The sequence below is a fragment of the Chelmon rostratus genome, chromosome 14 (genome assembly GCF_017976325.1).
Source record: "Chelmon rostratus isolate fCheRos1 chromosome 14, fCheRos1.pri, whole genome shotgun sequence".
NCBI lineage: Eukaryota > Metazoa > Chordata > Actinopteri > Chaetodontiformes > Chaetodontidae > Chelmon > Chelmon rostratus.
The window spans coordinates 8,989,143-9,013,057 of record NC_055671.1 but is presented as its reverse complement, the minus strand read 5'-3'; the positions used below and the strand labels follow the sequence as shown (position 1 = coordinate 9,013,057).

The following is a 23,915-nucleotide window of genomic DNA, read 5'->3' as shown; positions in this document are numbered from 1 at the left end:
ACAAAAGTAACACAAGCACCAGTTCTGTTATTTAGTTAATTTATTACTGCAAAATAAAATCTGGCAACAGACATATAAAATGTTAAACAAATTGAATAGCAAAACATATTAAGGATAAATAGTAAGGCAAGTTCAGTAAACATTCATTGTGGAAACCATCAAATTGATGTTTGGAAGCAACAAACTGCTACATTTGACATGTATGAAGCTGCCGAACAAACCAGTTTTAGCAAACTGTAAAGGAAATTTGTTCAACTTCACTATGTATCCTGTGTAAGTTAAAATGCAGCAAGTAATACAAAACAAAACTGTTCGGACACCTGATAATAAACTGTTATTAAGAAGCTGTTATTTTTATGTTACAGGAGCTTAGTGCATTCTTCTCTTTCCTTACTGCTAAAACATACATTCATGATGAGATGAAATAAGGTCCCTGTCATGTGATGAAAACCAAAGGCATCACTTTCTTTTCCTACTAAAACATGATTCTCTTGTTCAAGTCTGTGCAGGCTGGTTCACAGAGGTCACGGACGTCTGCATCGCTTGATTTCTTCGACTGGTCAGTATGGCCTGAATGCTGAATATGAGCTATGAAGGGATGTGATTGAAACATGAGACTGAGCGTTTGTATGTACATGCGCAGACACACACACACGCAGACACACACACACACACACACACACACACACACACGTGTAAAAATGACTTACTGCTTGTTGCTGTGCGAGATAAGAGGTCTGCTCCTTCTCGTCATTCACTTTCCAAATCTGAGCTTTGGTCTGGACATCGATCTCAGGCATCTGAGGCTGCCGCTGCCGCTGTAACATGAAGAAATAAACATTTACACACACAAAGTGCAAGGAATATTCTCAACAACTGATCTTAGCTATATCGTAAGGCTGGTCTTATGAGCCATTTGCTTCCTCTGTTTTCTGCAAAGTAATGTGCTGTGATGCATTTCTCATGTGCTCATACAGTTAACTGATCATTCACATTGTGTTTAGTGTGTCACATCATGTTTGCATCAATGTACCTGTATTTGTCAGTTATCTCATTTCCTGTCCTATTATTTACTTACTACTTCCTATTTACTATTTCACAAGACATGCACACACATATATAAATATATTATATTTGTAAACAGAATTCTACATCTTGTGACAGAGAATGCACACATATATAAACACACACGTATATGTGTATACACACACACACACACACACATATATATATATACACACACACATATACATATACACACACACACACACACACACATATATATATATATACACACACACATATACATATACACACACACACACACACACACAGTCTTCCTCAAAATTATTCATACCCTAGCTAATTCTAATTCTGTTAATAATCACAACTGGATGTTATTATTATAATACTGCATCAATGTGTGTGTGTGTATATATATATATATACATACATACATACATATATATACACACACACACACACACATATACATATACATACATACATATATATACATATATACACACACACACATATATATATATATATACAGTATATAAGCAGCATCTTCACCTCATCACCTAATGACACCTTAAGGTCACTCACCAGTAGTGACATGTAGTCCTCGATTTTGTGAGACCGTATCTTCTGCAGTGACAGGAAGGCCACCGATGTGTTTAATCTGGTCTTGTTAAGCAATTCCTGCACAGACATGTTTTATGTAATATGTTGTAAAAGACGCAAACATCACCAGCCGCAGTTCTAAGAAGAGAGTTTAGGAAACCGTATTTGTTCATACCACGAGCTGTTCATTGGTCTTCGTCTCCAAAGTGTCCTTGCTGGAGCTGACTGTGCTTGACTGAGGAAAAAACACAATACACAAACAGTAAGCACGTAGAACTACAATGTAAAACACCATGTATAAAGTCCAGTACATGCAGCTTCTCTATACAGAGCCCTGCTTGTGATAATGTATGCTTTGCTGTGTACAGCTCTTCACACCTCAGCCTCGTACTCGTCCCAGGCGGCTTTGCGTTCTGCCTCACTGAGCTCCTCCTCTTGTTTATGGTCCAGCAGAGATTCGTGCTCATGGAGAGAAACTATCTGGTCTTTACAGGTATGTAATAGCTGTGCCAGGACTTCATCCTGAGACACAGACACAGAAAGTCATTCAGTACTGCAAATGCTCCATATAAGCTTGCACGTCAGACAGAAACCTGAAAACAAAGACAGAGACGGCACCTTTGGCAAACCAGAGGCGGTTCTCCTGCTTTTCTTAGAGTTTGGGTCGTCCAGCAGGTCTGGCTCAAATGTGTACAGTTCGGTCAGTTCAGACGAGGTGAAGTGCCTCTCAATCTGCTGCTGATCCACCACTCGATAGGACAGAGACTGCTTGGTCACCTGACGATCATAGATCTTCTCCTCCATGGTGCCCTGTGCATGAATATGACCATGATAATAAACTGGACTGAAAGGTTTAAAGTTAAGTAAGAACACAGCAACTCCAAAAGATCGAACTTATGACCTCTCATCACATGTCTATCAGCAGCAGTAAAGAGTGATTGTCCCTCTGAACTTTGTCCAAAAATACAAACTTAAAACACTACAAACTGCAAAGAGGCAGATAATCTCCACTGAAACCAGGTGTTTGGATGAAACCTTGACTTAGAGTTTGGGTCACATTGGAGAGAAGTTTGTGTGCTTTTGCACAGAATACTGCAGTGACATTCAGGTGAGCTTACCTGAGCCAAGAAGCGGTACACAAACACTTGTTTGAGCTGACCGAAGCGGTACACCCTGTATATGCTCTGTACGTCATACGAGGGATTCCACGAGGCATCAAATATGATGACCCTGTTGGCAGCAACGAGGTTGATGCCGAGTGAGCCGGCTCTCGTCGAGATGAGAAACAATCGTGCGCTAAAATAAAGAGAAATCACTGCAATCAGATAATTCTGGCCAAACCGTATTCCAGTATAATCTATGTAGAGAGACAATCAGACAATCTGTACCGGACATTGGCAGTGTTATTGAACCGATCTGTCCATTTCTTCCTTAACGAAGCAGTGGTGGAACCATCAAGACGATAGTAATCGACGTTTTTAATCCAGGTGCCCGCTGTGGGAACAATGAAGCACAAACATCAAAACTAAAGTACAGTCAAGGAAAAGAACTCCTAAATGCTTTCTTATCAATTCTGCCATGAACATAATACCTCTAAACGATGAAGTGTCTCTGGCACGGTGAGAGGCCTCAAGAAAAACCTCAATTAGGTTTAATGAGATCAAGGACTGACTGAACACAAGCCTAAAAATGCAAAAAAGGATGTGTGATGACCAGTCAGCATATTGAGAGACCACTTACAGTGTTTCTGTGTTCAAATGTGCTTCAGATCGAATGAGATACGTACACTTTATCCTTCAGGTCTTCAGCCATTCTGAGGATCTCAAACAACAGCACCATCTTCCCTGAGTGCTCCAGGATCCTGGAGTCCCCGTCAGACAGCAGATTCTTGAACCAGTCCTCGTCTAGACCCTGAGGCCTCCAGCTGGCGGCTCCTGTTTCTCCTACACAGAACAAACTGTATTAGTGTGCAAGCTACAGGGTGTGAGTATTAGTAACACGTGGAGCTTTAATACCTTCCACTTCTGGTAGCGCAGCAGTTGCAGCTTTGGACAGTTCAACAACAGCCGCTGCGCTGCTGTCATCTGTATTCCTGTCGTTCCCTTCATTCTCTCTCAGTTCACTACATCAGACAAAACAATTGCATAAAAAGTATAGAAATCGCCTCAGAAAGTACAAAATACAAATCTACACAATATCTCATTTCCGGAAAATTTTGCACATTTAGAAATCTAGAATTACAACCCCGAGTCCAAAAAAGTAAGAACGCTGTGTGAGCCGTGAATAAAAACAGAACACAATCAACAACAAACAAACTGACAACGGTTTTACAAAGTGGTGAAGCTCGCTCCATCCTTGCTTGTGAACGACTGAGCCTTTCCAGGATGCTCCTTTCATACCCAATCATGATACTATCACCTGTTACAAATCAACCTGTTTACCTGTTTACCAATGATCCAAACAGGTGTTTTTGGGTCATTCCACAACTTTCCCAGTCTTTGTTGCTCCTGTCCCAACTTGTTGGAAACATGTTGCTGCATCAAATTCAGAATAAGCAGATATTTACAAAAATCAAAAAAGCTGATGAGATCAAGTTATCACATTCTGTTTTATTTATGTTTTACACAGAATCACAACTTGTTTGGACTGAAGGTTTTACATGAATGTATAACTACACATGTAGATGTGCTTTTCATGCATCTGTTTCCTCTGATCATGCATGAGGCGGCTCGACTGTTCGCAAGGTGTGCGCCTGATTTAATTAACTGAGCATGGCGTTCGAAAGCACATAAAAGGTCACAGCGTGGAAGGCCTTACCTCTCAGCCACAGTGGTTTCTTTATTTCTCAGCAGAGCTGCAACGCTAACTTCCTTCTTCTTTTCAAAGTTTTCCTGTAGGTCAGTTAAAAACACTTCGCATTATGTCAGTCTAATAAAGAAATCAACATGCACTCAAGGTGATTTCTTCTTTGGTACCTTCTTTCCTCTGTTGTAGTTGAGCTGAAGGCACCAGGGATGGGTCCAAATTCGCCCAAGCACCTGAAAGTCTTTGAACAGGTTGGCTGCAGTCCTCGCTTCTGCTCTGTTAGTCAGAGAACCCACCCCTGGAAAAACAAACATGCGTCTACTTCAGATGGTCGAAAGTCCGTGAAATGCCAAATCAAAAATGTTCCATCACCATCAAAAATAGCATCACACTGAATTTGTCCTAAATCTATAATAGAATATTATTGACAGTATGTGCGTCTCTGTTTCTATAAATAGGACATTGGGAAATTGTGTTCCTATGTTACAAATTAAAACAATCATTGAACACAGAACACATCAGTGTAAGAGTAAACTAGAGCTGTGGAAGAAATGTATCTTCATCCATGAAAACAGTCTTCACCAACAGATTTCAGGGATGAATCTATCATGTTGTACCAAAGCAAAAGCTTCGTTCTGGAGATCACAGGTTTCATTTTCTCTTTAACACACAGTATGTTGTTCTACAGTTACTGTATACATAATGACTGTGTATATTCTTACCGGTGATGTGATCGAGGTAGCAGCGATACAGCTGATACTGAAGTGGGGAAAGCCTCACCATGAGCACATACTCGTGTTTGGGAGGCAGAAACTGAGTCAACTCAGTGTAGTCTCTTCTCTACAGAAACGACAAAAAAGCGTTGCAAGAGCTTGAAAATAAAACCAAACTGTATCCTACAACTACCGGCATTTTTAATTAGATTTTTTACCTGCACGCATCCAGCCAACATAGCATGAAGTACATGAGCTCGCTTCTTCATGATCCGGACGTCTTTTGGTGTGGAGTCGGCACACTGGCCGTTCTGTATGGGGTTGATAAAGCGGTTTCTGAATTCACCCAGTGAGCCCAGAAGATTCTTCTTGATGAAATTGACCATGCAGTGATCTGTGGGGGCAAAATGTGTTGTGTGAAGAGTTTAATTTTAAAATGAAATACCGGCAGGGGAAAAACAACATCATGCCTCCACTGAAATTACTTATTTGGATTTAAAAGTGAAGCACAATTTATTATCTGAGCATCTGCTGGCTTGTTTTCCAAAATGCGCCAGCCTAAGAAATACAATGATGGACTTAAATGTTACATTTTTGGTGCTTTCTAAAAAACAATTTCCAGTGAATATGTTGTTCTGACTTTATTAGGGAGCCTAATTCACTCTGTGGGAACTCACCTGTCTTGCATCTTGAAAGGAAACAGTTAACTCAGGAAGTAGGAAACAAAATAATATGTAACAGCCCCTTTAAAAGGTATCAAAGGTATAGAAATCTGCATAACTTCAAGCAAACTGCGACCTATTGAACATGACTCACACTCGATCAGGTTGTTTTGCAGCGGTGTGCCAGTCAGCACTACTCTTCTTCGGGTCTTGATGGCATTCATGGCTTTGGAGATATTGGACGCTTCATTGCGCAGGATGTGCCCCTCGTCACAAACCACAAAGTCCGGACCTGATCAGGAGCAGCCACTGGTCAAAACAGTTCCAAGCAATGAGACGTAAAACATTTTAAAAACGTCATTACAACGTTACTGCACCTGGATCCACCAGCACGCTCTTTATCTCTTTCTTCCATTCCTCATTGTTGATTTTCCGGGCTAGTGACAGGATGCGGTACATCTCGTACCCCATTATCATAACGCCTCCGTCTCTCTGCCACCGCTGCAGAGCTCTGAGTCGATCTGGATCATGCTTTATTGTAGCCAGTTCTGTGACCTGTGATGCAGTATTTTTGTGTTTGAACAATAACCACACATGCGTGTGTACATAAGTTAAGAAAAGAGTGAGACATAAAGCATCTGAAACACAAATTTTTTTTCTGTCCAGTTGTGGTTAGACACCTTTTAACTGTTTTGCATACTTTTACTTTGTCCTCTCCCATGCTGCCTTGCCATTTCTTGAACTCGCCGACCCAGTTGAGGATAGTATTCAGTGGACAGACGACCAGCGCCGTTTTGAATTTCAGATTCTCTGACAGCAGCACCGTGTGGAGGAACGTTACCACCTATGAAATAACACAGTTGTGAATATGAAAGCATGGAAAAATGATCACAGACAGTAAAGCATAGTTTAAGGTGGGTGACGTACAGACAGCAGACACAAAAATCCTCTTAATCTGAGGGTGCACTTTGTGCAGCCAGCAATATCTAAAATTACTTCAAAATGCTTGGTGTATTAGTTTGTCAGGATAAATCAAATCAAACAAGAACGTTGGGGGTGGATATATGTATGTGTCCACCTGCAGAGTCTTTCCCAGGCCCATGCAGTGTGCCAGTATACAGCCTGATCCAGGAGAAGAGTTGGCCTTCTTCACAGACTCACAGCAACTGTCCCAAATGAACTGGACACCTGTTGGAGAATAAAGAGAACACGCTAACTATGTTTTGCCTGAACACAAAAATGAAGCTCGACTGCGATAATATGCAGCAAAGATGTAAAGATTTGTAAAACTCTACATCAGCTGCTGCTAAAAAAAACAACTGCTCTGTTTTGTGCAGGCTTTTTATTGACATTTTACAGTCATAAAGTGTTGTGTGTCACACCCAGAACAGGTGCTCAACTGTCGGTTCATTATTTCCAACTGTTCTTGGAGACATTTGTGCACTTAGACTCAATTTGAAGCTGTCAAACAGTGTCTGAACGAATAAAATCCAAAAGTATCACTGATGTAAACAGGAACTGTGTGTAAATGATGCTGTTACTGCCATCAACGTGCCTGCATTGGGCATAAAAATAAAGCGGGCACAAGCTCACCGTCCACCTGGTGAGGCTTCAGTCTCGTCACCAGGTTCCTGTGCACCTGAACAAGAGGCTTCTTGGTCTCCTCTTCCTGATCCAGGACCAGCTTGGTGGTAATGGGGCACACCACTTGAGACACCTCATCCTTCCTCGTCCAGTCAACAATAATCTGGAAAACAATGGCGAACGGTCAGCTTCTGTCTGTTCGCCCCTCCTCCATCTGTCAGCAGCACACCTTTCATGCACTGTGCTTATTGTGATGTATCAACAGTGATACAGCATCTTAAGAGCAAGACTACAGGAAATATCCATTGGTCATCAGAACAGTGAAGTTTAATGGTCTTTTTTTTACCTGCGGTGTATGCAGTACCTCTCTCCTGTCCTCCATCTGTTGTTCCCTATCAGCCAGCCGTTTGCACCTCTCCTCCTCTTCTCTGAGGGCCTCCTGGGTCTCTGCACGAAGATTCTCATCCTCAATGATTTTGCGGATCTTTTTGCGCCCTTTGGGGGTGCTTTTACTGTCGTTCGTCTCCTCATCAGCATCCTCAATATCGCTCTGCTCAAACACAGAAAGATCCAACAAGCAACATGGCCATTAGGCACTGGAGCCAACAACCTCTTCATCACCTGGGAGGTTAAAATTAATAAGTAAGGTTAAAATATAAGTTTAAGGTATCAGAGATGAGCAAATAAAGGTGATAATAAACAACTTGGTTAAAACATCAGCTGCTACCTTTTCACTGCAGGAGTCAGACAACCAAATGCAGGGCACCTGTTTCTTCTGTTCGTAACTACAGGGCGCCTCGCTCATTTCATTGGACGATCCGGAGCTAAAAAGAGGACATAAGCTAATATTCAGTGTGAACATACAAGTCTGCTTAATAAATGAAATCTTCTGCATTGTGAGTGAAGGCAAACAATATTGTTTGGTGTTACTTTACCTTTTAAAGCAAGACTATAAACCTTTTAATGGAAGACATAACACGCTCACTCTCTTACAAATGAAACTGAATTCATAAGAATTAAAACTCAACCTTACTCAATTCAACATACTCAGCCTTACTTGGTCTGGTACGACCAGTAGCAAATGGTGGCTAATGTCAGCTAATATCAATATTTTTAATATTTTGACAGATTTTGCCAAATAAATGTACATTTTACTGCCAATAATTCTGTTTCTCCTTCTGAATGCAGGATTTCACAGCAGGCATTTTGGTTTGCAATAGCAGGACAAGCACAAGGGTGGCGGGGTCATAGACAACTGCTTTCCATGTAGGTGAGCTAGGTCCAGGGCTCGGCCTCATGAAAGTAGTTTGTGCTTTTCCTGCTATGACAAGTAAATATTTGTTGCATCAGAAAAGGTTTATTATTCCTTTGTGCTATTGAGGCTTTTAGTCAACCAAAGTATATTTCCCAGTGTGTCCTGTAAAGTCAAGGTGGACTAAGAAAAACTGAATTCATTATACAGAAGTAACACAAATTGAAATATAAGACATAGTTTTTGATGTTGTTAGTGGCAGCTGAAATGAATGCACCTTTTGGGTCCATCTTCATCGGTCTCATCTTCTGACTGACTCAGTTCCTCGCTCATCCCCAGATCTTCTGGCTCGGACTCATTACTGTCGCCATCATTTTCGCTAGCAGCTTGACAGAAATCAGAATCAGACATTAGAGGAAAGCAGGCACCCCCTGGTCAGACAGGCGATGTTGGAGGTGTCCTTACAGCTCAGGTGTTCGCCGTCGCCTCGTTGCTTGCGCTCCTGCTTCCCTGCTTCACTCTCTGCCACGGCCTTGTCACTTGACGTTCCCTCATCTAAGGTTAGTTTGTGACGGAGAAGATGGTGCCTGGTGTTGGCCCCATCAGACAAGGTGTCAGATGGTTCTGAAGGCAAGTCTTCCCCTGCAGCAGAGATATATTCTATTATTATTCCCGTTTATAACCGACAAAAGGCATCTGACAATCAGGAACAACTCTGGTTGGAAAGTACAAATATCTAACATAGCTGCTGTCCAACAGGACTAAAACTGGAAAATACTTGTGCTTATAAAAAGATGCACAAGAGTAAAGCTACAAATGTGCTACTTAAAAAGAAAAAGACTTACCATTTTCATCTGTTCCATGTTCCTCATTGCTTTGTTTGATCTCATCACCGTCTGACTCAGATTCATCCTCCTGCGTTTCCTCATCCGAAGAGATCTCATCGGCCGATGAGAAGTTGGCTTTGATTTGGGCCAATAGCATTTTCTTAGCGATTCTTTCAGAAGTAGAAAAGAAGGAAAAGGCACCTGAAGTTCAGTTCATGATCAGTGACATTGTCTGCAGCTGGAAATTGTTGTATTTTCAGGCAAAAATCACAGCATAACAGCAGTTGGACAGTTAACAAAAATAATTCTCAAAGTGGTGTTTAGGTGCCAACAGTCCTCATGCAGCTGGCCTTTAAAATCACATCAGATAGCTTTAGTGACTCACTTCTGATTAATCCACATTATGTGCCAAAATAAAGTTCTGCTAGTGAAGACACAGGCCGATCGAAGTGAACTGCCACAACACTGGAAGAACTACATTTCAAATAACCGGCAAAAAAAACGATAAAAAATGAGGCCGAGACGTTTTAAGAGTAAGAATTTATTACAACAAACAAGTATTCTTCACAGAAAAAACAGAAAGACACGTTCTGAGTTTATTCTCCTTTGGGAAATGCGTGGGCACACTTTCATCTTTTTTCCTACAATGTCTTGTGCTTGCTTGAGTCTGGCACAGACACTGATCTCCAGTTCACCAAGTCATGACTGCTCACAGTAAAGAGCTACAGGCCTCCTGAACACAGACTGCGAGCTGACTGGATGGCAACATACTCCTCTGGTACTACCGGCTAATTAATATCGTGTGAAAATGGGGAGAAAGCAATGTGGAACACAAAAACAGCTAATTACTAACAACTTCTGTACATAAATATTTACTCATGACGAAACATTATCTCAGCTGTTTTTAACCCTTTGTACTCCAATGGAGCATAAAGATTTAAAAATAAAGAAATGATGCACATAATCTGATACAGTTCATAATACACATGTTTTAAAAAGGTAAAAGGTTTATGGTTTTAATACCATATCATGTTTTCAACACTCAATAGTCAAAATTACTTTCCCTTCAACACGTTTCCCTTCCAGTGATCAACATGCATTTCACGACCCGGGGCTGGAATTACTCATGACAACCGAGAGCTGACACGGTCAATTGTCCGTCCTGCGTTAACCCTTTCTCGATCCTGATCTCAAAGTGGGTTGTCAGTGCAGGTCACTGGACAAAGGAAAAAATGCCATTTAAACTGACATTTAATCAAACGTCCAATGAGAGTGTACTGTAAAAGACGTATTATAGTACAGCAATGCCAGACGACAGCAGCAGTAACAGAGCGGAGCCTTGGATCTCATTTGACATGTTTCAACTGGGAAAACGGACGAAACACAAAGCAGAAAAACACTGAAGGAAATTAACATACCACCACACAGGAGTTTGGCATTATTGCCACAATCGCATGCTGTGTGGATTTCAAAGGAATATAACAGCACTATTCATGTTTTATCCCACTAACTACAAACAATGTACACATTACATTTTTGCTGACCATTTTTCTGAAGATAGGGTCGTGCTACGACTACAGCTGAAAACAGACTTCAGGAGAAAAAAAAGAAAGAAACGGCTCGATGCCAAAAGCAGGCTACAATATCCCAGATTTAAGTGATTGTTGCCTAACAGCACTGCATTCACTGCTGTGCTGTCAGAAAATCCGACCTGGAAAAAACACGAGAAACAAACATGGATGTCATTAAAAGGCACAATGTGAATTTGGTCGCTTCTTGCATTATAATGGTTGTTGTTTCACAGCCCACTCTCAATTCTCAGATATACAACCTTCGTGTTAGCGTTTTAGAGCACTGACCTGAAAGGCTTTTTAACACGAATTGTTCTTATCTGCATTACTTCGGCGAGAAAAGAAAAAAAAAAAAAGACAGCTGGTTCACGTGTCAAGCAGGGTTTAAGGCTCTGCGAGTTTAAATATGGTAAAATAAAGCGCCTTAAAAGCTAGAGTATGCTTTAGAAAATGGTCAGCAGTAATGTATACTCTGCGTATAGAAAGTGGGGTAAAACATACAGTACAAAAACACAGGTATGGTTCCGATGAAGACTGCTGACTGCAGTCTGTAACTTAGTTTGATTAACCAGGACGTTTTTCTGCTGTCACGGCTCACTGCTTACAGCATGGATGCATTATACTGCAAGAACTGAATACAGTGTTCTGCGATGGAGACCATTAAAATAAAGCTGCTCGAGCACATAACGCACATGTACCACTGAGGCTGGCTGAGCTGGCTAAACTGTCCCCACACATTAATGGCAGTAAAACAGTACGTTAATGCTAGTAATGGCCAAACTGTAACTGGAGGCATGTAACGGCAGATTTTCTTCGTTGTTTGCCAGCTACTTCTTCCGTGACATTTTGTATGGGGAAACGTTTTTAGAGTACATCACCTGACCACCAATTTCGAAGACAAAATCTCTGCCTAAATCCTGCGCTGTTCCTCAGGGCTTGAGCCTTACGAAATTTCCTCCACCTCCATTGTATCGGGGTGGCGCCAAAAATCTATTTCAAAACGTCAGCAGATAAAACAGAGGCTGTGTGTCTGGCTGGTTACCACCAGAGTTACAGTGAAAAACACGTCTTCTTAATTTGAGTGAGTCAACCCTTTAAGAGCATCTCTGTGAAAGCAGCACTGTCATAGAAACAAAAGTATATATAAGTATAAAACTTGGCATCACAATATTTGAGGGGACGTGCATAAGACTGGCATGAGACCATCATAACCATGACACAAATCATTAACATGAATGGGTCTTTATGAATGTCATGACTGTTGTCATTAAGTGTCATTCCGTCAGTCATGTCATTTTTAAGGGGGTTTGGGTTAATTCACCGAACGATGGTTACTGACAACAGTCATAAGCATTCATGAAGATTGCCCCATGTCCACGATACTGTGTCTGTCTTATCCAAACCATTCAAATAAGTGTTACCTAAATGTTTTTGGGTAGGGACACTACCCTGAAAAAGACTTCTCAGCCCTCTAATCACTACTATAGCATATTGAATATATGCAAAAGTGCACATTCATACAAAGTGCTGGAGTAGCACTTTGACCAGGTGCATCTGTGCTTCAAATAGTGTATCACTAAAACATTCTCACAAGACCTAAGGTCAGTACTGTGTAAGTGCATAAGGGGAATAGTAGCAGCAATGATAAATAATAAATCATTGATGGCCAGGATAGCTGAAAGATAGCTCTACCCATCAAAGCCCAAATACTGTGTGGCTAATGCCATCTTGTCATTGAGATGATTTAGGGAAACGGTGTTGAATTATCATGTTTCTAACTATTAATTCAGACTCTAGAGACAGTCATGAAGCCAGTACTACACTGAATGTGCCAGACGCTCTGACATAATTCACAAAAAATGAGCACTCAAGGCATCCAGTGAATGTCAACCTGCAGTAAAGCCTTCTCTGAACTACATTAGGTGTGACTGTGGGAGTGTCAGTGTGCCAGCGGGACGGTTGTTTGTGGTTTCTGGACCAGCGGCAGTAAACTGTCTTGAAAAGGCAGCATTTCCAGACCCCAGAACTGGCAGCTTGCATGTGAACTTGTTTCAAAAGAAGACACACTACATACCATATTATAGAGTATTATGTCCCAGTACAACATATTTATTATTCATCATGGTAGCCAAGTGCAAATACCAGAGCCTTGATTTTGACGGCCTAAATATAGCACTGCAAAGCACCATTTCACTATCAAACAGGGGATGCCAATTGACATTGCATCTACTGCAATTTGCTGTCAAGGTTAGTGTCTACCATGATTTGCAAATTATAAAACTCAACACGAATAGAACAAATGTAACAACTGTTTATGTTTTTTTTGGGGTGAGGGCGGTGGGGGGCTTTGGGCATTTATTACCAGAAAGTGTTTCTAAAATGTTCCAATTTTCTGTCAGTTGGACAGTGAGTAGCCCTATAGCATATCCTGAGATACAGATGATCATGATACCATCATTACAGTTGTGTTTTTTGATTTTCAAAAACAAAGTAATAAATCACACTCTGAAATAATGCATCAAACTGGCATCAAATATTAGCCCATTCACGAAAACACAGCCCGAAATGAAACTCAAATCATGTGTGGCAGAAGAATTATTAAAGATACTGTGTGGTCAGAATCGCGGATACAGAAAGGAAATTTAACTTTTGCGCCTAAAAGAACTCAAAAGCTGAACAACATAAATCATTTACAGAGCCAGGTACATATATTTTACAGATATTTTAACAAACAATCCTTGTCCCATTTTATCTTGATTAGGGCAAAATGACATTGTCTCACCACAACTGTGACCTTGTAAGGTTCGTTTTAGAGCAATATATTGAATAGATGGTTTTCAAGGTGAAGCATAAATGTTTTATAAATGCTTTCAACTTTGCAAGCCTTGCCTACCGTAAGTGAACACAAAACATTGCTCATAATTTGCTATCATTTAGAGATGTAGAGGGAAAAAATAACATCACAATTTTATTTTCTAAATTGTGTGCAGATAATGTAGTAAGCATGTTCCAAACTTTATACTTCACCTGTAAATAACAATATTTTATTTACTTAAATTAATAATGCTACTCAATGGAGGACAACAGTTCTTTGGGCAAGAGCACACTGACGTTTGAAAACTTTCTAAATAAGTTGTAATACTGTCACTGTCAAACAAACCTGTAACACATTAACAGCTTGAGCTGTAAGGCAAAATATGTTTCATTCATTGTCCAAAAGTATGCTCAGACCTCTTCAAGTGGGTCAACTGCAAGGCTTTCCCTTTTGTATTAGCTTAGCCAGGGAAAGAGTACAAATATGGTATAACAAATAATAATAATAATAATAAAAATCTTCATTAAATTGTATCTCTCACATTTACATGTCTACTGGACTGAACACTAAATGAAACATAGACAAGCAGAGCATGTTGCTCATCATTCACAAGCCTGTTCTGATCCAGGTTCAGTCTCACTGCATCACAAAGTGGGCTTCACAGTGTACCTCTAGAATGTGTATTTGATTGCAGGGGCTCTACTGCAGCTACGTTTTGGTCTTGTTTGAATAGACTGCAACTGAGTCTTAATGACACGCCTGTTGCTAGATTTGGCACAGAAGTTGGGGTTCGAAGTTGCAGCCTTTCTTCCACACCTAGGGTGTTTTACAAACTCTACATCCGGGCTTTTGGAACCATACCTATTTTCTGGATCGTCATCTTCTTCTGCTGCCCACGAGGGCCCAGATTGCTCCTCATCTCCTACAAAAGCAAAAAATTAGAAACACAAATTGTCATGATGTTGCAGAGGACTGTATGTTGCATTATACTGGCATGTCAAGAGAAACTACCTCAGATTTATTATTGTATAAGACATATGCAGACTGCTAGGTCACAGAATTGCCTCCATGCAACTCATTAATGTGGCACTAACAAATTCCCCTGAAACAACCTAAGTTAGTAGTTCCCTAACGAGTATCAGTCTGTCTGAATGGACTTTTGGACTCACTTTGCTGTCTATATAATTCTTGCTAGCATGAATCTTGATACCCTTTGATACCCTTAGCATCAAAACACTAATGTTTCTTGATTGTTTAAATGTGACTCAGATTTTCACACCTTTTTCAGTAGTAAAGATGGAATTACAGCATGAGTTAAGGACCCCTGACAGCAATTATTGTGTTAGGGGGCCGCAGGTAAATATTATTAGTTGCACACCACACACACACACACACACACACACACACACACACACACACACACACACACACACACACACACACACACACACACACACACACACACAGGCCATGGCCGTGCACTGAGTCATTAATAAGAGCACAGCATCACAGCAAACCCAGTGCTGAGTTGGAACTAGCATTACCAGTTATTTGGCAAACTAGTGATCTAGTTATTACAACCATTGACAACATATCCTGAAGATTGTGATATATAATAATAAATAATATGAAACTCACCTGATGATTGGTGGAATGCTGCTGCCCCTAGCAAGGCCACATCTTCAGTGATTGGCTTCATCTTCTGAACACTTCCATCACTCCCAGAGTCATCATCTTGTACATCCTCACTTGACGAGGATGTCGACTCTATTACCTGGCGACGAGATTTAGTCTTGGACTTCCCAGCCTGCATTCTAGCCTTCCTATCCACACCTTGGTCCTCTCTGTTGACGAGGTGAGGCTTCCCTATTGACCTCAGTGTACTCAAGTGTCGCATTTTCTTCTGCGAGTCTTGATCATCACTAGAGGAATCCGACCCACTGTCCTTTCGAGACTTTACTCTCCTGTCACATGAGTCAGACTCGGGGGAACGATCCAGCATCTTGCGTTTGCGGCGCATTTTCTCTGATGAGATCGGGGCATTCTTAGTAAGCCAAAAGAGGCATTTCTTGGCCACCTTTGTTGATGCTTTTCCACCATCCTCATCACTCTGGGGCTCATCAGAACTTTGTGATATAGCTGCCCGCTCAAGCAGTGCTGCAGGGACTTCATCTGAGTCAGAGTCGTCTCTTGCCCTGCCCAGACTTTGTTCTTCTGTGTTTTTGGCTGGCACTGTGCTGGAGGTTTCCTCAGGGTCACTGTCACTGTCGCTGTCTGCTGCTGAAAGCGATGTTTTGGCCTTGACATCACTTGGCCTACGCAAAGGTGTTGTCTTCACGCGAGGAGATCGTCTATTGCCTTGCTCCTCTTCTTGGTGTACAGACACACTAGAGTTGTCATTGCTCATCTTGCTCTCAGCTTTAGCACTTAAAACACCTGTCTGTTCATCTTCAGATACATCCTTTCTCTCTGACTTCTTATCCTTCGTGTCCTCCTCCATCTTCGGGATATCAGAGGATGGCCCCTGCTCCATAAGTACAGGCGTAAGTTTGACAACCAGTTTTTTTGTCATATTGAAACCACTTTCAAAAGGCTTCAGGCCAATGTTTTGGACCCTTTGCCTGACTTCTGAATGTGAATGCATGTCTTCCCCAGGGCAGTCATGTGCATTTCTCCCATCTGTGAAGCCCTTGGAGTCAGAATCATCATCAACCAAATGTTCAGCTGCCAATTTTTGCAAGTCACTCAAGCATCTTTCATCAGTGATATCCAGTTCTGTGTCTGCTTCTGTTACCGACTGTGTATCAAAATCATCACTGAGGACCTTTTCCCAACAGCTCAAGACATCCAAGTCACTGAATTCTTCCTTAAGGCTATCCTCAAGTGCTGCAAGTGATTTTCGCAAGCCTTTCACTACAGACAAAAAAGAGTTCAAGTACAGATTGCGAACACCAGGTGTTTGTTTGTTCGTTGTCACAGAATGAATGAAACTGACAAATGTTCGATTTAAGATGTTAGCAGAGTCCACTAAATGTTTGGCTTTTTTGGTAATGTCCTTGGACACCTGCAGTGCATTATAGTTGAACACCACATTACCATCCATACCAGTGTGATCCCATTTATCCAAAGAAACGTTTTGTGGTAAGTGTGGTAACATGTCGTAAAGTTCAGATTTCTCTGGCTCTACTCGATTCCTCCTTCGCTGCTGATTCCACAGATTCTCCATATTCTCAAGGATATTGTTACAGGTCATCACCAGGCCAAAAAGGGGCTCTGGGCTACACACATAGCAGTACCATTTGCTCTCCAAGATGCCAGACAGTTCCTTCCTTCCCAAATTTCGTAGAATACACTTCTTGCAGAAGGCATTACTACAGAAGTCACAACAGATCAAGTTGCCTCCTTCAGCACACCATCTGCATGAGGAAAATAAGATTAATACGGTTGAGCAAAACCTTAGTACAAAGTAAATTAAGGAAAACGATTACATTTCAGTTAAAATATTAAATATAACAAATCTTACCTGCATTGTTCGTCCATTCCATCTCCATCTTTACTGATGTCATCACTTAAGTAATACTTGTAGCAAGACTGACAAAAACAAATATTATAGGAAGAGTTACAGACAGCTTGAACAAAAAGTAAATTGGAAACAAAGTAATTTTCATTAACGCTACTAATGTACTCCAAATTCCATTAAAAATTCCTACTAGAATTACAGCTCCACGGTTGTTGCAGTCAAGTTGCAGCTCCCATCCATGTATCTCCAAACTCATATATGTAGTGAAGACTTTGAAGGAATTTAATAAAAGTTATTAAGTGTATTTTTGGTGAAATAGGAGTTCTCACTATATTGATATGTGTGACTCCAGTGACTAATGTCCAGTGAGAAACATGGTGTCTTCACTTAAGTGACTATTTTTATAGAGGAGTCCAGAGGGCTGATAGAGAGCTTCATCACATGGTGCAACAACAATCACCTGAAGCTCAGTGGGTGGAATATTATGCTTCAAATAAGGATGTTGCTGTAAAGAAGCTACAAATTGTAAAACGTGGATTCTTCACACATATCTTCATCTATTACACAACATTATGATGTCACAATGTAGTTGACCAGTGGACCTTTTGGATATAAAGTGGCATCCCTTCAGTATATTATCCTATGAGATATTTGTGCAAAATTTTGTCAGAATTAGAGTGTGAATTCTGGAGTTATGGCCGAAAAGTGTTGTGTGCTCACAGAAGTAAACAATTCATCCCTGACTCTAAGTAGACATTTGGGCCAGATGTAATGAAATTCCACCCAGGCGTTCCTGAGATGTCATGTTCAGGAGAATGGGACGGCCGTGAGGTCACAGTGACCTTTGACCACCAATATCTGATCAGTTCATCCTTCAGTGAATGTTTGTGCCAAAATTGAAGCAATTCCCTCAGAGCCATCCAGAGATACCATGTACACAAGAATGGGGCAGATAGCCGGGCAACCCAAAAACATAATGCCTCTGGCCACAGCCCCTGTGTGGAGGTAACAAAAAAAATGTTGATTGCAATGTATATGCTTGTTGGATATTATTACATTTCTAATGACTTTTAAATTATCACTAAATCAAATACAGAATTTTTTTTAAAAGCAAGCACTTTTAATATTGATCTGATTTATCTGACCTGACTATTCATCTGAATATGAAATGACAATGAGTGGTTGAAGTGCACACTAATGTTTTAACTGTTTCATACAGTTGTGCGTCTCAGATCTTTGTAAACAAAAGCCAGTCAGTCTGCCCATGGTTCATATCAGTACTCCTCGACATAAAAGTAAAAGTACCAAAGTAAACATGACTAAGACAGAAATTAGTGATGTCATTAACATGGCAAATTAAGTACCCGAGTAAAAAGGTATGGTAATTAAAATGCCACTTTAATCATAGTCACTATTTCATGTAAACTTTGACAAACAATTATGTAAAGTTTTACATCTTGTACATGTACATGTTGATATATCCTTACTTAAAGGTCAAATAAAATTGCAAACTTGTAAACACCCTTCCAAATGGCTGTTTCTGATAAATAAGATGACTCACCTTGCAAATAAGTACTTTCAGCACTGGATGTCGATAGAGGGAATCTCTCTGGAAGTGGTTAACTTGACGGCCACATGCGGTGCAACTGACAATTTCCATGTGTTCAACTCCTATGAAAGCACAGCACTTTCATTAGCAACAAAAATGGTTATCAGTTATGGTTTGATGAACTGCTTAAAAAGGCGTGGGGCTACTCCATTCAATATCTACTTAAATCCATTCTCCAGGTAAGATATCAATGAGCAAGACCAGTGGTTGGATACCAAAACTTGCCGTACGCACTGCAGAGTGGGCGTGAAGCACAGCTTTTTTTCAAAGTCGTGTATCAGTCATGCCTTTCACAACAAGATAACAACCAAGCTGCATTTAGACACAAAGTGAACTGAATTGTCAGCTTGACCACTGGAGTGGGTCTGTCTTTTGTCCGCAAGGGATCAATGGATGAGTACCTCCAGAAAGTGCCTTCTTTTGTTTCATTTGTTGCTAAATTGATCAATGTGGCCAATATTAAGTTGTACAACCCCAATTACAGAAAACTGGGGACGCTGTATAAAGGATAAATAGAGCAGAATGTGATAACTTGCTGATACTTTTGAACACATACTCAATTAAAAACAGTACAAAGAAAATATATTTGATGTTTGACCTCATCAATGTCATTGATTTTTGTAAGTATCTGCTTATCCTGAATTTGATGCAGCAACATGTTTCAAACAAATTGGGACAGGAGCAACAAAAGACTGGGAAAGTTGTGGAACGCTCCAGAAACACGTGTTTGGAACATTCCACAGGTAAATAGGTTGATGGTAGCAGGTGATAGTATCATAGCTATCAGCAAACACAGTTCGCTTGCAAATGATTGTAGCCTATTCTTATTTATGTTTTACACAGCGTCCTGACTTTTTTGGAATTTTTTATTTTCCAAAAAAATAAAAAAATTAATGCCTGAGTAATCATGTGATGTGCAATATCCACCAGTAGTGACTGACCTCCACGTCTTCTTGAAAACTCTTTCCGCAGTACACCTGATTTCCGGTTGCGAAACTCCGGACCCCTGAAGTCATCTCTTCCATTATCAACAGGTTCAGGCCTCACCAGAACAGTGCCTGTATAAAGAAACATATCAATGAATCAAATATATGACATAATTATTAAATATGTTAATTATAGCATAGAAATATTATAGGAAACGGTTAAGACCTACCTTTTGGCAATCTAGTGATATCAAGGTGACCATTTGTGTTTACTGGTAAATCCAAGTCCTCACTTGCATTTGAGTCCCCAGATTCATCCAGTCCAGAGTGCTTTATGACAACAGACGGTTTTCTGTATTATCAGTGAAAGAGAAAAAAATCAAATTGCAGAGCTTAGCAACATTTACCACAGGTTGGCAGCCTACTTGGACAGTGAAAAAGGAGGAGGGGGTTACCTATATTTTAAAAGTATCAACCACGTATAAGCTAATAGCACTGCAAAATCATCATTATCACTTCTGATTATCAGACTACTGTTTTAAACTTTCACATGGTTTCAGCACAAATGGTGTGGATCATAATTACATTACACTACATTCACTTCAGGTCAACATACATTATTTCCAGCAATGAGCTGCATGAAATCTGGACTGTTTATCATGGTGCTTTATCCATGCTTGCATAGTACAAATGAAATGCCAACTCACCTCCTTGAGTATTTCGTATCCAGTCCTGCCTACAAAGCAAGAGAGTTTATTAGTTTGTTTGCCACTGGTACTAAGTGTCACTTGGTGTAAAAATGCAGTAATGCCCCAAAGGGGATGCTCACTCAGAGGCCAGTACTTTTTTGTAATTAAGTTACATTTTTAAGCAATGGGCTGCATCTTCAAAAGACCTCATTAGATTACACTCCTACCAACCAAAAACATAAAAGTAGGAACATCATCAGAGGTAATGGCAGTACACTTTTGACATTTTTTTTAGCTAGAGGCACACACACCACATGGGACTCCACATGTCCACTGGTTAGATTTGGAATGCAAATCTAACCAGTGGACATGAGTCTGCTCTGTCACATCATGTCATTCATCACAGCTACAGGTCAACCTCTAACTGCATGATGTCTCAAGGTCACACTGTCTTTAACAGTCCCCCATTGCTGAGAGTGGACTACTACCATGATCCCATGATATAACCTACTTGTGTGATGCATGCAGACACATAGACATTTGTGTGGTTATTGTTCAACAGGCTGGTAGTGGCTGTACAGGATGTAATCAATGCATACCACAGTGGCTATTGCATGCACAATTGCACTTTGACAATGCACATCACTCAAACTACATATGGCACATGTAAAATATAGCTGTCTTAAGATGCCAGTATAGCGCACTAATCAGCTGAAATGGAAGGCCCTCATATACACAAGCTGTCGTGGGGGGGCTGATGCTGGTAAGAATTAGATACTAATCTTAACTCATCCTTCCTGCATCATTACCTCAACTCATACAGGCTACCTTTGATTCAAAGGTCAAGTCGTAATCTTAATAATAAGCGTAGAAACAGAAACACCATTGAATGACAATCAATCAATCTGTAAGGTGCACTAAAATGTATTGTGTATATTAGTGGATCTTACAATTATTCCACCAAAAGAATTGAAAATGTAGGCCTGTGCAACTACTGCGCAGTGGTAAATTAAAATATAAAATGATCCTAACATAAGCAAAGTTAAAATCCCTTCAGTCTGACACTGTTGTAAATTTCTGAAAATGGATCCAGTTGAAAGGCTATTGCAACCTTTAGTGTCACCAATGTACAACACTTGACAATGGATATGGCAAAAAGTATGTTACCTCTGTTGCAGCATGACCTGTCGAGTTTCCCACAGAACAGCTCCTATTTGTCAGACCTGTGAACAGAGGTTAAACACGTTTCTAAAGCATGTAAACATGACATGACATTCTTTTCACCCACAATAATCAAAAGCTGTACCATCAGCATCCTCTGAGGGTGGAGTACCATTGCTGTCCTCAACAGCTGAATGAGCCAAGTACTCATGCAGTTTGTTGACCAATACATTGAGCTTGCTGGTAGTGGTGCTACAGTCAAGAAAAAGAGAGTGTGGTTATTGTACACATAACAGTTAGAAATGGCTAGCTGGTTAATCAACTTGCTCGTTAAAAGCCTGATTAATATACTTTGTTAGCATTAGTAATATGAAGTGAATTTTGACTCCAGTTGTCCCGCACAGTATGAATTAAACCTGACAAGGCTTCCCTATTTCAAATGCTCTTTTAAAAGGAGCAACGTTCAGATTAAATAAAGCAGTAACGTTAGCTAGGAAAAATTAGCTAACATTACCTCTGAGACGTCAAGAAAACACATTCGTCGAATTCGCGTGACCTTAGGGGCTGTGTTAACTTGTTAATGACACTTAACTTAAGTTAGTACCTAACTCAACTAGAATTATCGTTATTTAACAGTTATGGTGTCACTCTAGTTAGCTGCTAGCTCATACAGCTAGCTAGTTGCTAAGCTAACCCGCCGTTATACTCTATTGGACAGTATTTCAGTTCAGTTAATTTCAGTTAGTTTTACCTCAGCATCGCTGCAGACATATCGCGAAGCAGGTGAACAACGAGGTCGTTCAAGTCCTTATATTCTCATGATACCAATATATCCTGGGTTTTCATTCTCAGCTCAGTCTGCTCTGGGTTTCAGAAGCCATAGCTAAAGCTGTATAGGGGAAACAACTGAGAACAAGCGTAAGGTCCATTTCTCTTCTTTCGGTAATTTTTAACGCGCTTGACCTACAACATTAACCTATTGCGCTTTACCGCCACCTGCTGCACCGGAGTGGGGATCAGATATTAGCTTTCTCTTTTTTTTCTAGTCTGTAGGTACAACGCCCTTTAAAGGGTTTCACTATTGGTTAATCCCCCTGGAGGCTCTGGCCTAGCACCTGAGACAGATCCTTGCACTGCCCAGTCCAAAGATAGCAATATAATATAAAAGATGCTCATCAACATTTTTTTGGTCAACCACCTTGAGTACAAACACAGCATTCAACAAGATATTTGTCAACCTACGGTGTCATTGGAATGTCAAGTTTAAAGTTGTGTAGCAGGCCCTCTCTCAGCAGCTGATGATGCCAGTGGTTTTCTCTCATAGTTGTGGCACCAGTCAAGAACACTCAAGCAAGCAGGTGGGTCTACTATCTATTCCAGATGATATGGCAATTACCAGACCTGCATATTACGGGCAGGAGGGAGTATCTCTTCTCATCCTGTCTTGGGACAGCACCTCCTGGAGAGGGAGAAGCTGAGTGATTTAGGGGTCTCGGCTACTGTGATCTCAACAATCCAAAGGGTACGGGACCCTCCCACCTATGGGATCACATACATGATCCCAGGTTGGTGTGAGAACAGAACCTTCCGTTCATGGCCTTCTCCCCTACAGGAGGTCCTTGCATTCCAACAGGCACTGCCTGATAGGGGTCAGGCCAAAGCTACCTTGAGGGAGTTTGCAGCAGGGACTGCAGCAAGCCACAGTGGTTTTGACCATTTCATCGCCAGGAAGCACCCACTCATGAAAGTCTTCCTGCCAGGGTTCCACCCCCTGGGACCCCTGTGCACCATGTCATTCCTCTGTGGGAACTCCAAACAATTCTGAATGGCCTTTTGAGCCCTGGGAGCTGGTGAGTCTCGATATTTTTGCATTAAGACTGTGCTCATTTTGGCCCTTGCTTCAACTGAGAGGGCCGGGGATCTGTACACTTTCTCATGCACCCTTCATGCATTTCCCATTGTGGATGCAGCAGAGCTGCAGCCAAATACATCTCTTTAACCTAAGGTCATCAGCTCCACCTGGTGTACATCACATCCTTAACGGCCCTGGTCTCGTCTAACCAATAGTGAAGCCTGTTACAGGGTATTGCATGTACAAAATATAAATAGTAGTTATTGAATGTAACTCCAGTTCCATGAGGACATGCCGTTTTAC

General features: G+C 40.9%; 1 protein-coding gene across 2 annotated transcripts; it reads right to left on the bottom strand.

Moving 5' to 3' along the window:
• Positions 1-31: 31 nt before the first annotated feature.
• Positions 32-22,646, bottom strand: LOC121616927 (transcriptional regulator ATRX-like). Of its 2 annotated transcripts, XM_041951815.1 has the most exons (36): positions 22,512-22,646; positions 21,906-22,012; positions 21,767-21,822; positions 20,618-20,646; positions 20,141-20,262; positions 19,926-20,042; positions 18,937-19,046; positions 17,379-17,446; positions 15,494-17,271; positions 14,717-14,777; positions 9,488-9,639; positions 9,108-9,284; positions 8,920-9,028; positions 8,118-8,214; positions 7,737-7,940; positions 7,400-7,553; positions 6,885-6,994; positions 6,507-6,650; positions 6,184-6,361; positions 5,961-6,098; positions 5,363-5,538; positions 5,154-5,271; positions 4,602-4,729; positions 4,444-4,517; positions 4,068-4,160; positions 3,642-3,748; positions 3,413-3,569; positions 3,218-3,309; positions 3,015-3,120; positions 2,745-2,922; positions 2,245-2,436; positions 2,005-2,148; positions 1,802-1,861; positions 1,609-1,704; positions 711-818; positions 32-588 (listed from the first exon to the last, which is right to left on the bottom strand). In XM_041951815.1, the coding sequence occupies exons 1-36, from the start codon at positions 22,529-22,531 to the stop codon at positions 496-498; spliced, it is 5,853 nt and encodes a 1,950-aa protein (XP_041807749.1). In that variant the 5' UTR covers positions 22,532-22,646; the 3' UTR covers positions 32-495. The 2 variants fall into 2 exon arrangements, with proteins under 2 accessions (XP_041807749.1, XP_041807750.1); XM_041951816.1 differs by lacking the exon at positions 4,068-4,160.
• Between the last annotated feature and the right edge of the window lie 1,269 nt (positions 22,647-23,915).

Coding starts and splice junctions, on each gene's coding strand:
- LOC121616927 (XM_041951815.1), bottom strand. CDS start 22,531: ATGTCTGCAGCGATGCTGAG. Junction 22,013..22,511: donor ATGTCTGCAGCGATGCTGAG/GTAAAACTAACT, acceptor TCTTGACTGTAG/CACCACTACCAGCAAGCTCA. Junction 17,272..17,378: donor GGAATGGACGAACAATGCAG/GTAAGATTTGTT, acceptor TTCCTCATGCAG/ATGGTGTGCTGAAGGAGGCA.